This window comes from Myotis yumanensis, unplaced genomic scaffold, assembly GCF_028538775.1.
Source record: "Myotis yumanensis isolate MYYU_CA2020_CCGP unplaced genomic scaffold, mMyoYum1.0.hap1 SCAF_13, whole genome shotgun sequence".
NCBI classification, from domain to species: Eukaryota; Metazoa; Chordata; class Mammalia; order Chiroptera; family Vespertilionidae; genus Myotis; species Myotis yumanensis.
In genome coordinates, this window is record NW_027223764.1 from 2,248,624 (window position 1) to 2,261,033 (window position 12,410).

The following is a 12,410-nucleotide window of genomic DNA, read 5'->3' on the forward strand; positions in this document are numbered from 1 at the left end:
CCCCACGGGCTGTCCTGTGAAGTACAGACGTCCATGCCGAGCTCAGCTGCCTCCTGACTGTTCTTTCCAGGTGGTTGGGCCCCGTGGGCAGGAGCTGTGCTGTCCCTGGTCCCCAGGCACCTAGCACAGGCCCAGACACACCGGGTGTCGGGCGGTGACCCGAAGCTCCCCTTAGTCAGTTGGGGAACCCTTTCCACCAGGTAAACCTTGAAACGCAGACCGAGCAGCACCCCGAGCCAGAGCATTTGCTCACTGACCAGAGCGGCTGCTCGCGGCTCAGCAGTTACCGACCAGCGCGGACCTGCTCTGGGGCAGCAGCTGCTCTGGCTGCAGTGGAGACACCCAGGAGCAGGCGCTCTCACCTCTCCTGACTGGAGCTCAGGGCAGGGGGGGCCCTGGGAGGCTGGCTCTGCGTCTGTTTCCGCCCCCCCTCCCCCAGGGGGCGGGGTCAGAGTGGTGCGAGAGCTCTGAGGTGTGGCTGGGTCACCGGGGCTGCTCCGTTCTGTATGAAAACCTCAGAGAGGCGCGGTCACCGGCTGCTCACCAACTTGAGTTGTTGACCATCAGGATGGAGGGCTCCACTTTCTTTCCCACCCTCCGCCCGAGACCCCAACCCTACAGAACGTGCATCTCCCCTGGTAGGAAGCAGCCCCACCCCTGACCACGTGGGCCCGAGCCACTCACAACCAGCAGGTTCCATCCTGTGTCTGGGATTTGATTATAACAGAAAACCTCAAAGTAAGAGTGGCTTAAACAAAGCAGGAGCTCACCTGTCTCTTCTATTCAGGAAGCCCAGGGCAGGCTGGTGGGCATCCAGCCTTGCCGTACTCAGCCTCCTTTCTCAAGGTCGCCCAGGGCCCCAAAGGGCTGCTGGAGCTCCAGCTCTTACATCTGATTCCAGGGAACGGAGGCGGGTGGGGCTCCCTGCCTGGCGGACTAGGCTGCGCTTCCACTTTTGAAGGAAGGCTCTGTGTTTGACTTGCCATTTCCCGCTCCCAGGGCGGCACTTCAGGCCCTTTTTGTAGGATGAACAGAACTACTTCACACACACAGACTTCACTCACACAGGCTTGTTGGTTTCGGACGTGGGCACATCCGTCCTCCCCCAAACACCACCTGCCCTGGAAGCTGCACAGCCAGCCCCGCCCAGGCCACGGGGGCCAGTGTGGTTCATGGGATTTCTCCTGCTGCTGGAGGTAGCGCTCTGACAGGGCCTGCGAGCCGGCACGCGCTGGGTGAGGGTCCGAGGAGCCTTGGTGGAGGAAAGTGCCAGCCCCAGGTCCCCTCCCGATCGCTGGTGCCCGGTGGTCCCACTCGGGCACGAGGCAGGCGCTGGAGGGTGGTCCTCACCCCCTGCAGGCAGCCCCCGCTGTCCTTGGCCCACAGGAAGGCCGGGCTGGCCGCCTCAGCTGCTGTGAGGCTGGAGCGCCGTCCGGATGCCTGCGGCCAGGGCTTGTGGCGTGGGGCTCTCGGCAGTGCAGCTCACGGGCAGGCCCTGGGCAGCCAGGGCGCGCGCGGTGGTGGGGCCGATGGCTGCGAACTGCAGAGGAGAGAGGGGGGCTCAGTGCTCGGCATGTGAGAGCTTATAAATGACAGTACTCCCCGATTGGACCCCGGCTTTAGAGCAGCCAAATGCCTTCCCCTCTGCATGTCATCACGGCCTCCCCACCGGCTGTGAGATCCTGCTGGGTAGCAAAACGGTCTCAGGTCTCAGCGTGGGGACCACCCCTGGCACATCCTCGAAGCCAAAGCCTCGAGGCCCTGGGCGGGGGGGACTCAGAACAGAGTGTGGGGGATGGTGGCTGGACCCGGGGAAGTGGGCAGTCAGACCAGGGCCCTGGAACAAGAGGGTTTACTCCCTCCACCTGGGACCCTGAGACCCCCCTGCCCAGGTGGGGACACGGGCGCTGAAAGGGGAAAGGCCTCCATTCTCACTCGGGAGGTCAGGAGGCCGTCCTCTAGCTCGGGTCACACCCCCGCCCCACCCCAGGACAGGCTCACGAGGCTGCGAGGACCTGCGGACGCCAACAGTCTAGTCCCTAAAGGGGGAAATGCCCGTCCTTTCCAGTGAAAGACAGGAGAAGGGGGTGAGCGCCTAGAGCAGCTCGTCTCAAGGTGTTTAGATGTAAAAGGGGGTCGGATGCCAACCCCCGCCCCCAGCCGAATGCGGAACTGGGCTCAGAGGCCCGTGAACTGTCCCAGAGCCCAGCCAGGAGGGGGCGCTGCGAGCTCGGAGCGGGGCTGGGGTCCTACAGCCCGGCCTCCCAGTGGGTTCCGCCGGGCCTCGCGGGCGTCCGCCAGGTCGGGAGTGCTTCACTCTCCGTGGAAACTCAGGATGGTTCGTAAAAAAAGTTTAAATCTGAAAAAGACCAAAAGCACTGAGTGCCTCACCTTGATCTGCTCGATGCTGCTTCCGGAGAGCTCCCGGATGTGCTCGAGGCTGTAGGTGAGGCCAGAGGGGCTGAAAAAGGCGATGCTGGCCGGGATGCCCTGTGGGAAGACCAGAGCAGTGCCTTGCTGGTGCTGAGGGAGAAAGCCCCCCAGCTCGACTCCAGGAACCCCCAAGCCCCCAGACAGCCCCCCAGCAGACAGGCCCCCGATGGGTGCTGGCACGGCTCCTCCATGGAGAGGACTCAGACGAGGGGCGGTTCAGAGGGGGTGCGATCGAGAGGCTGGGCACAGCTCCTGGCGGCTCTAGGGCCCAGGCCCGTCTGCCTGGCCAAGGACACAGGCACCGAGCAAGCCAGGCAGCAGTGGAGCCTGCTCCCTGCCAACAGCCCCTCCTTCCCAGGAATGAAGCAGACAGCGGGCAGATGGCCTCCTGTGCTGGGGAGGCCAACAGCACGTCCACCTGCAAGGCATCTACTGAACCTGGGCTGGAAAACGTCCATCCCTCGCACGGGCGCCCACCCGCACTCCCCCGCGGAAGCCTGCAGCAGCCCCGGCTGCCACGTCCACCCAGACTCCCAGCCTCTCCCGACAGCTCCTAGGCCCTGCTATGAGCATCCTCAGGCCCCGTCTCTCAGGCTTCCAGGCCTCAGGTGCTGTTTAACCCCGTGAAACCACCACACGGTCTATTCCCAGCTCACAGACAGGGATGAAGCCTCCGTGAGGCCTCGGCCGGGAGGGGAACCACGCAGAGGCCACACCTCACCTCCGCCTCCACCACGGCGCCCCCTGCCTCCACCACGGCGCCCACCTGCTTGGAGTAGTAGCTGTCCAGGTTCACTTGGATTCCCGGGTGGGGGATCTTCCGATAGACAATGATGCTTTCCATGGGAATCCCTGGACACGATCAAAACCGGGAAACAGAGCTATTGCCCTGGGAGGGGCCATGAGTCAGGAGCCCACGGGCATCCCAGCTTGGCCTCCCAGGCCACGTGCTCCTGATGAGCCACTGCCCCCCAGGGGCTCCAGGGACCCACTGTAGACGGATGGACTAGGCTCTGAGGGGTCTCATGTTCCCGTTCCATTTGGGGTCTCAATATCCCCCGGGTCTGCAGGGAGGAGGAGGCCCAGAAGTGACAGCATAAGTGTCAGTCACAGTCCCCAGGCAGGCGGCCACTGGGCATCAGGCTCAGAAATTATCGGGACAGAACACCTCTCAGGAGGAGCCAAGAGTCTCAGCACCAGCAGCAACGCTCACCCTTTCCCCCCAAACCCAAGGAAGAAGGGGGCGTGTCAGGCCGCTGGTTTATACGTGGCCTCTAGGGCACCGGGGCCGCGCTGTTTCTCCTGTTCTTGTTCCAAAGGCCAACGCCCTTGCTGGTCCTGTTGCCTCGAGCCCTGCCATGGCCCCGGGCCGTGTTCAGAGACAGCCGCTAACACTGAGAGCTGGTCTCGCCCGTGGATCCGGAAGGTGAACGCTACAGGCCTGCGATCGCCCCGGGGACTGCGCTCTGTGTGGACAACTACCCGGCTAGGACGATGGGGGTGACGTTATTACCGGTCTCGGCTGCTTCGGAGGCCAGGGTCGTGCTACTCACAGCTCAGGCAGCTCTGAGGCGGGCTCTGTTCTACCCATTTCACAGACCAGAGCCGGGCGCAGAGGCTGTGCCCTCCCTGGCTCACACCCTGATGCAGTCTGTTTGGTCTCCACACCGTGGTGACGCCCCCCTGGCCCAGACCCGCTGTGACAGGAGAAGGTGTGCAGGTGACATCTGCCAACACCATGGGCAGATTCCTATCTGGGTTAGAGGCTCCAGGGCACGGCTGGTTCCCGGACAGTGAGCCCGGAGCCAGGACGGAGGGGAGCGAGCCTGGAGGTGAGCTGCAGGACGCGCCTGCCCTCATGGATCATCCTGGACGTCCTCTCCGTGCGAACCTGCCCAGGTCACCTCCACCTCCTCCTGTGACACTCAGTGACCGCATGCGCCTCACGCCCCGCTGGGCCCTGTCCCTGCAGTCTCTGCAGCCCTGACCACCCCGGAAGGCTCTCGCGGACCCCGAGAGGCAAGGAGAGCACGCTGATACCTTTGTCCTTGAGCATCTGCGGCAGAACTTCTCCCTTGAGGGCTCCACAGGGAAACAGCAGAGGCAGTGCAGGCGGCTCCCCTGTGGACACACCCGCCTCAGCCCAGCCCGAGCCCCATCCCCGAGTGTTCTGTGCTGAGTTCGCGTTGTCTCTAGTCCCTGGTGTTGGACAGTGGAGTGGGCTGGGTCTCAAACGCAGACAAGGGCCCAGGGGTGGCTTATACTGCTGAGAAGGCCCCAAGGACCCCCACCCCCCCGCGGGGCGGTTCTGAGACCCTCATCTGGGGGCCTCTCCTACTCACTGGAACAGATACATTCCGCGAGCTTCTCGGCGTTCCCACTGCTTTCCCCTTCAGCTTCCAGCCCAAGTTTCTTCACTGGAAAACAGCAAACACATGTCTCCCATGGTCCTGCTGCTCCTGGGCTGTCCTTAATGAGCAAACACAAAGGTGTGCACTCCACACAGAGTCCCTGAGGCCGGCCTGGCGGAGGGGGCCGGGCTGCTCTGATAGAGGTGCCGGTCCTGGCCCAGGCTTCCTGGCGTGTGGCTCTGGGTGATGCTCCAAGTTCTGTGAGCCCCACTGAGCCTGTCTGTGGGGGGAGACACAGCAGGTGGGGCTGCTTTACAGCTGCAGGCGATGAAAGCAAGCTGCCAGCCCTCCCCCTTCTCCCCTCTCAGTGAGCTCCAGAGGGAGGTGGTCTTGGGTCAGGTGGGGGCCTTTAGGATCTGTGGACAGTGGAGAGGCCTCATCCTGGGAGGCAGCGAGCCAGCCCCTCCAGGAAGGTGGGGGCTGACATGGCGGGAATGAGGGAGGTGCTGACCAGCTGCCAGGCCTGCAGGTAATTTAGGGGGAGGACTTCGTCCCCCACTTTCGTGAGCCTCCTGTCGCTACAGCCCATCCCGGGCGGAGCACTGGTCACCCCGCTGAGGATGGTGAGGAAGGCTGGGCCCAGGCGGCGGGGTCATCGAGGAATGTGGACCGTCTCTGAGAAAGGAGGTGCTCACACGAGCCTGGCGAATACCAAGCTGCCACTCTAACGTCAACACGCCAGCCTTTCATTTACATCATGACCAGCCATGAGCCCAGGAGAAATGTCACAGGCCGCTGTGACTCCGTCCAGGAACCAGGCCCTGCCTGTGCTGCGGTGCCGGCCTCCGGTTGGGTTGGGACGGGCTCAGTGCACCCAGAACCTTGCGAACTTCAACGGGGACACAGGTCCGCACAGCACAGCTGGGCCCCCCGCTGGCACCACAGGGCGTCTGTGTGCTTCTCCCTGCGCACCCGCCCGTGGGAGCCACCTGAGCCTCCTGCACGGGGGTCGGTTCAACCCCAGCCCCGCGCTTCTCCCCGGAGCTGGTGCAGAGGCCCAGAGGCCGAAAGTTCCTGCTCTAACCCCGGGGCTGGTTCCCCGGGCAACAACCTGCCCCAGCTTGAGGGCCTTCCAGAAGTCAGCGCATTCAAGTGAACTCGGTGGAGGTGCCGGAGGTTTGTTATGAATAACCAGACACCTCTCTGTTCAGCACCTGGAAACATCAGTTCTGGGAGCTCCGTGCAGGAGCAGGACGAAGACTAAATGTACAGGGTGTCCCGAAACATGTGCATGCACATTGTGAAGTCACAAAGGCGGAGTTTATTAAATACATTTCCGCTGTAAAGTGTGTATACATTTTGGGGGACACCCTGTATTAGGAATCACAACATCACGGTCATGGTTTTGGTGTTTATTTTTGCCCCGATTGCTTACCTAGAGAGGCGGTGGCATTTCCAACCACATACACCGGCTTAGCGCTCCATGTTTCCCTCAGAGACTTTCTCCAGACTGGAAAACATGAAATGACACGTGTGTTGCAAAGACCAGAGGCCATGAGGGCTGCTCCCCCAGGCGCCTGTTCATCCTAAACCGTGGGAGCAAGGCAACCTAGTAATACGCGAACCTAAAGAGCAGCACCCCACACTGACCCCCCCCTGTATGCTGTTCATATCTGCAGGGTCGCCCGCCCAAGTCCTAGCTCGCTCCAGTGCAAGGGATGAGCCACTGAGGCAGGTATCCTTGGGCCACTTTACAACAAGGAAACAGGCCCAGTGAGGTCAGGGACTCGCCAAGGTCGGAACGACCCCCTGAACCCAGGCCCAGCTCACTGCAAGCCCTTTGGGTGAGCACCACCCTGCTGCCTCCACGCATCACTATGACGGCCAGGCCTGGCTGACTGGCGCCATGGCCTTGGACTAGTGCCCACTCTTGCCAAGCCTCAGTCTTCTCATCTGTGAAACAAGGACCACAGGGCGTGTGCCCCTGGGTTAGAGGAGATGATGCTCGCAAAGTGATGGAGCCTGGTATACAGTAGGCACTCCATAAACGCTAGCGCGAAGGTGTTCCATCGGACAGACCAAGGTGGCGGCTCGGTCTGAAGGCTAAGGGGTTGATGTGTCCTGTGTGGGACAGCAAGAATCGCTTAAGAAGGCCATTTTCTGCTCCCTCCAAAGGCTACACAAACATGAAATAACTCGCTACCTAAATACCTTAGAGCTAAGAGTCACTGCAGTGTTCAAACCTGATTTCTGGAATCTAGTATCGCCAACGGGAGGAATCCTGCCCTCACCTTCGCTTTTCCCGTCCTGCTCCAGGCTCAGCTCCACGGCTTCCACTGCCCTGGGGCTGGTGAAAATGAGCCCTCCGTAGCCTTCCGGACGCGACAGCTGCACACCAAACCCAAAGGCACTTTGTGATGAGCTCCACATTACCCAGAATTCCAAATGCTCACAGAGTGGTGGGCAAACTAATCCATTCTGTCCGCCCGTCCGTCCGTCCATCCATCCATCCATCCGTCCATCCACCCACCCACTCAGCACTTACTGAGAGCTGGGTGTGTGCCTGGCCCTATCCTAAGTGAATTCATTATTTGTAGCATCTCCCTCAAGTGGCCCAGAGTCGAGGGGAGAGACAGCAGGTGCTACGTAGGGTGTGGGTGTGACGACCAGAGAGGGGCATGGGACTCCGCCTGGGCAGGGGGTGCAGGCCGGAGGCAGACTTGACCTGTATCTGTAATAAAACTGGACTATGCACTGGGGTGGTGTCCAGGCTGAAGCCCTGACTTTCAAAGACAACGGTGATACAACCTACTGCCCCTTTCCTCGGAGCAGGCTCCGGGCTGCTGTGTACACCCCTCCACGGAGGCTGTGAAAGTGCCTGGGAGATGGGGCTGTTCTCACCCCTCGGGTTAAACTCAGAGGGGAGAGGCTGCGGGAGCGGCTGAGCCCTGGCGTGCTCCCTGCATAGCCAGAACCCTCTCCCTCACGGCAGAAGGGCTGGTGGTGAAGGAGAGGCTGCTGAAGAAACTGGAGGACTTTTCTGACCTGGAGGTCCTAGAAATGATCTCAATGGTAAAGTCTCTTGTTCCCTTTTAAAGCTGGTTGTGGAAAAGCAAGCCAACGGGGGCCTCGCCCGCAAGCCAGGGCACGGACCGTGGCAGGTGCCACTCGATGTCCGCTGAGTTCAATGAACACCGGATATTGGAACGAGGAACCAGGAAGGCTTTTCTGAGAGTGAGGGGCGGGTTGTGGTGCGGAGAACAGGAGGGTGGGCCTGGTGCTGCGGGGTGGGGAGCCTGGAGGGCGGGGCTGCGGGGCACTGCGCCTTTAGCCTGAAACCTCTGGCTTCACTGGCCTGGGCAGTGTGGGTCCCTCCTGCCCCGGGCGGCAGAGCCGAGGCTGCGGGGACATGTCCTGGTCTTGAGCCTCAGCACTGCCTCTCGTGTGCCAGAGGCCTGGGCCTCCATCACTGGCAGGGAAAGGAACACCTACACGCTGCCTTGCAGAGGTCAGGGGTGGGGTTAGAGGGCAGGTCTGAACTGCCAGCAGCGCCCTTCCCACCTGCTCTCCCCGCCTCAGGGTGGGGAGCTGGTGGAGGCTCAGGTGACCCACAGCGGATGGGATCCGGAGCTAGTGGGGTGCCGTCCAGCTTAGAAGTTGGGCAGTAAAATGAGGGAAGGAAGGAAGCCCTGGGCTGGGGCCGGCACGGACTCTACAGACACCAACCGCGTCGCACGCAGCCATCACGGTGCGCAGACACGGCAGACCTTACCTTCTCCCAGAAAGTGGGAAGAGACAGAAACTCAAATGACAAAACAGGGATCAGAGTGGCTTCCAGTCCGCGCAATCCTAACTCCTGCAGACGAAAGAACAGGTCTGGGTTGGCCAGGCCGCCTGAAGGAGGGCAAGGGCGGGGGTCACACTGCAGTGCTCCGGGCCGCGTCTCAGTTCCGGGCCCCCACTTCACGGGTGAGCGCTGTTTCTGGGCCCGGCGCCTCGGGCACTTACCCTGACGTAAGGGTCCTGGCCACGCTCCTCCTTAGCGTCCTTCAGCAGAAGAACCTTCATCACTGCCTGGCGGGTACAGGGCGCTGTGACAGAGCGGGGACACGGGCCTTAATCAGACCTCAGGCTCCTCCTGGGCCACGTGGGTGGACGGGGCGGGCGGGCGGGCGGGGGGTGGGGGGGGGGAAAGTGGCCCCTGCGCACTGACTCAGCGTGAACGGGCTGGTTCCTGCGGAGACCCTGTCACTGATAAGGCCTGAGGGACAGCTGCTGGCACTTGATAGCGCTTGGAAGGCAGATGACAGCCCAGGGGAGAGCCAGCGTCCCAGCCACGTGTAAGGCTCAGGGAGGAGAAGTGGTGCAAATTCTGGGTTGTATCAATACGTAGAGAAATGGGAGTCTCATATTGGAAGGAAATGAGTACTTACTTCCATTTCAAAATATACTAAGTTGTTTGCTTGTAAGCTCCTTAGGAAATAATTTTATTGACTTTTCTACATTTTTAACATATTTTTATTGATTTCAGAGAGGAAGAGAGAGAGAGAAACATCAATAAGAGAGAATCATTGATTGGCTTCCTCCTACATGCCCCCTACTGGGGATAGAGCCTGCAATCTGGGCATGCATGTGCCCTGACGGGGAATCGAACCATGACTTCCTGGTTCATAGGTTAATGCTCACTCACTGAGCCACACCGACTGGGCGACTTTTCTACTTCTTAAATGATGTTTTATAAGTGTTGTCAGTATCATGAAGTAATCTTTCAAAAGTTTTCTAACAACCTAGAACACAATTTGTAGATACATATTTAAAGCCTTATGTACTTCCTGTCCTTTCTGTAATTTCACGTCTAAGAATAACCACTAAGGCAGTACTCACAAATGTGTGCCAAGATTAACATAAAGATGCTCATCTGGTATTCCTTTATTATTTAACATATGCTTGCATTGATTTCAGAGAGGGAGGGAGAGAGAAACCTCTATGATGAGAATTATTGACTGGCTGCCTCCTGCACACCCCACACTGGGAATCAAGCCTGCAACTCGGGCATGGGCCCTGACCGAATCAAAGTGTGACCTCCTGGTTCATAGGTCAATGCTTAACCACTTAGGCACACGGCCGGGCCCTTTTTCATTATTGAGATATAAATGGCACACAGCTCAAAATGAACTGCTTTGTATCTAAGCAACTGAGCAAATGAGTATGAAATGAAGTTCTCATTATTGCTGCTGTCGGGCTCTTAGCTACAGTGGGGCTTTGGGAGAGTGGACAGGATCACGTCTGTCACTGCCTGGAGTCTCAGCAGGAGTGAGTACTCGAACTTTCTGCGCTGGTCACTGGTGTGTCAGCCTGGCTGGGCCAGTCCCCTGCATCCCCCTATGCGAACCCAAGTGCTGCCGGGAAGGTTTTGGAGATATGATGAGGTCCATCGTCAGCTGACCTTTAGTAAGACAGGTCATCCTACACAATCCGGGGGGGCTGCCTGGGGCGGTGGAAAGCCCTTGGAGCAGACGGAGGCTCCCAGGGGGTTAATGCCTCCTGTGCACCGCTTCTGCTGTGCCCTCCACTACAGATTTGACTGGCCCCAGAGTTGCACTCAGTCTCCTAATACAGATCCTCGGCTGGTCCCGTTTCTCTGGTTGAACCCCGACTGATAAGCCTTCCAGTTTGGGGTCCCCGGAATCTGGGGTGTCACTGAGTGGCAGGTACAATGTGGCATTTTCTGCTAAAGCACACATCTTTCCAGGGCACACAAGGCAAGCAACTACTGCAGGATTCAAAAGTAGAAGCTTACTGCTGTGGGAGGCAGGAACTACCATGTCCCCATTGGAGAAGCTCAAATACCAGGAGCCAGTCCCTCACAAAGGCTTTCTGTAACGGTGATAACGGAAGCCCATCAGGGAGGTGTGCATGCTGTTTTGGGGGTGGCCGCACCATTAAGTGCTAGAAGGTGCCGTGGGAGAGGGGCCTGGGACGCTGCCAGCTGGTTACCTCTCCAGGGTAGAATTACCGAGCAGAGGTTATCATCACTGTTCTGCTTAAACCTCCCCAGCAGCGGCCGTTTTATTTAGAATCACATGCACCCAGCCCACTCTCCTCATTTTACAAAGAAAAAAAAGAAAAGAAATGGATGTCATCTCTAATGAACAACTTCCTTTCTAATGAATAGTCTTTACAATGGGCTGCAGGCGATCTGCTAGCCTGGGGGGGTAAACCTAGCTGGTCAATGAATTTTATTTAAATATTTTAAGGTTGTAAAACTCAAGGAATTTCTTGTAAAAATCCAGAATTCACCCCCCAGGCAGGGTTGGCTCAGTGGTTGAGAGTCAAGGTCACAGTTCAATTCCTGATCAGGGCACATGCTCAGGTTGCGGGCTCGATCTCCAGCAGGGGGCGTGCAGGAGGCACCGATCAATGATTCTCTCATTGGTATTTCTATTCCTCTCTCCCTCTCCCTTCCTCTCTGAAATCAATTAAAACACACACACACACACACACACAAACACACACACCATAAAGGCATAGGCTCTGCAATCAGGCGACCCCATCATAAAAAGAAATATCCAGAATTCCAGGTTCTCTTGAAATGTAAAAAGCTGACCGCAGCAGGCCACGCGGCTGCAGCCTCAGGTGCACCCGAGCTGGCCCAGTGCCCGCCACTCTGTCCTCCCCAAATAGGCTCTGGTCTGCAATTCGGATTTCCCTGGTGGCCCTGAAGCATTGACGGTCCACCCCTGCTTTTCAGCAAACTTTCAGGTCAAGAAATGGGCTTCAGGAGGGTCCGCTAGGGGCAGGCATTCGGTGCCTGACGAGGCCGAGCCACCCCTGTGCTGGGGGACGCCCGCGCGGTCGGGCCGGGCCTGGCGTGGGGACCTGCACCACCCGGGGCCCTTCCATTGGAGTCCATCACTACCCCAGGCCACGGCCCACACTCAGGCCTGCGGCGGCCTCGGTTCCGCTCCCGACTAGTCCTGCACTCGCTAGCGCCCGGTGGGTGGGCCCCGGGTGGGTGGGCCCCGGGTGGGTGGGCCCCCGCAGGTCCGGAGGCCTCTGTGTCCTCGTCCGTACGGTGGGCGGCGACACCTACCTCGCCGGGCTGGTGAGGCCCGAAAGGTCTCGGAGCTGGGACCCTGCCCAGCCCGGCGCCGGCACTAGGAAGTCGCCCAGGCGGGCGGGGTCTCGCGATCCCAACCTGAGGCTGTGAGATACCGGAGCGACCGGCGGTGGGCGGACCCCTCACCACGTGGCCTGCGCTGCCATGGCGACGGCCCGCGCCCGGCCCGGGTACCACCACCTGCTGCCCCGCGGCGCTCACAGCTGGAGCTCGCGCATGCGCAACGACACGCAGGCCTCCGGGGCGCAACCGCAGAGATGGGCCGAACCATTGAGCCAAGGGGGGGGAGAGCCTTGGGGGCGGGTAAAGAAGGTGGAGGGAGGATGGAAAGGGCAAGATAGGACCCAGAACCGGACTTACCCCTTAGGGATCATGGCCGTAGAATTCCGCAGGGACGCTGGGGTTGTCGCCGACCCAGCGCCGAGGTTCTACATGGTTTCTCACCCCCTCTGCCTGGAGGGGTGGTTGGGTCCGGAAGGGCGTAAGGACGTCAGGGCGGCGGTTGC

General features: G+C 59.8%; 1 protein-coding gene across 3 annotated transcripts; it reads right to left on the minus strand.

Moving 5' to 3' along the window:
* Window positions 1-1,025: 1,025 nt before the first annotated feature.
* UROS (uroporphyrinogen III synthase) lies at window positions 1,026-12,086 on the minus strand. Of its 3 annotated transcripts, none has more exons than XM_070433263.1 (10): window positions 11,878-12,086; window positions 8,793-8,875; window positions 8,557-8,640; window positions 7,076-7,172; window positions 6,220-6,294; window positions 4,776-4,850; window positions 4,474-4,632; window positions 3,200-3,285; window positions 2,392-2,490; window positions 1,026-1,540 (listed from the first exon to the last, which is right to left on the minus strand). In XM_070433263.1, the coding sequence occupies exons 2-10, from the start codon at window positions 8,850-8,852 to the stop codon at window positions 1,406-1,408; spliced, it is 870 nt and encodes a 289-aa protein (XP_070289364.1). In that variant the 5' UTR covers window positions 8,853-8,875; window positions 11,878-12,086; the 3' UTR covers window positions 1,026-1,405. The 3 variants fall into 3 exon arrangements, with proteins under 3 accessions (XP_070289364.1, XP_070289366.1, XP_070289365.1); XM_070433264.1 differs by having other exon boundaries at window positions 1,027-1,540; window positions 4,474-4,554; XM_070433265.1 differs by lacking the exon at window positions 4,474-4,632.
* Between the last annotated feature and the right edge of the window lie 324 nt (window positions 12,087-12,410).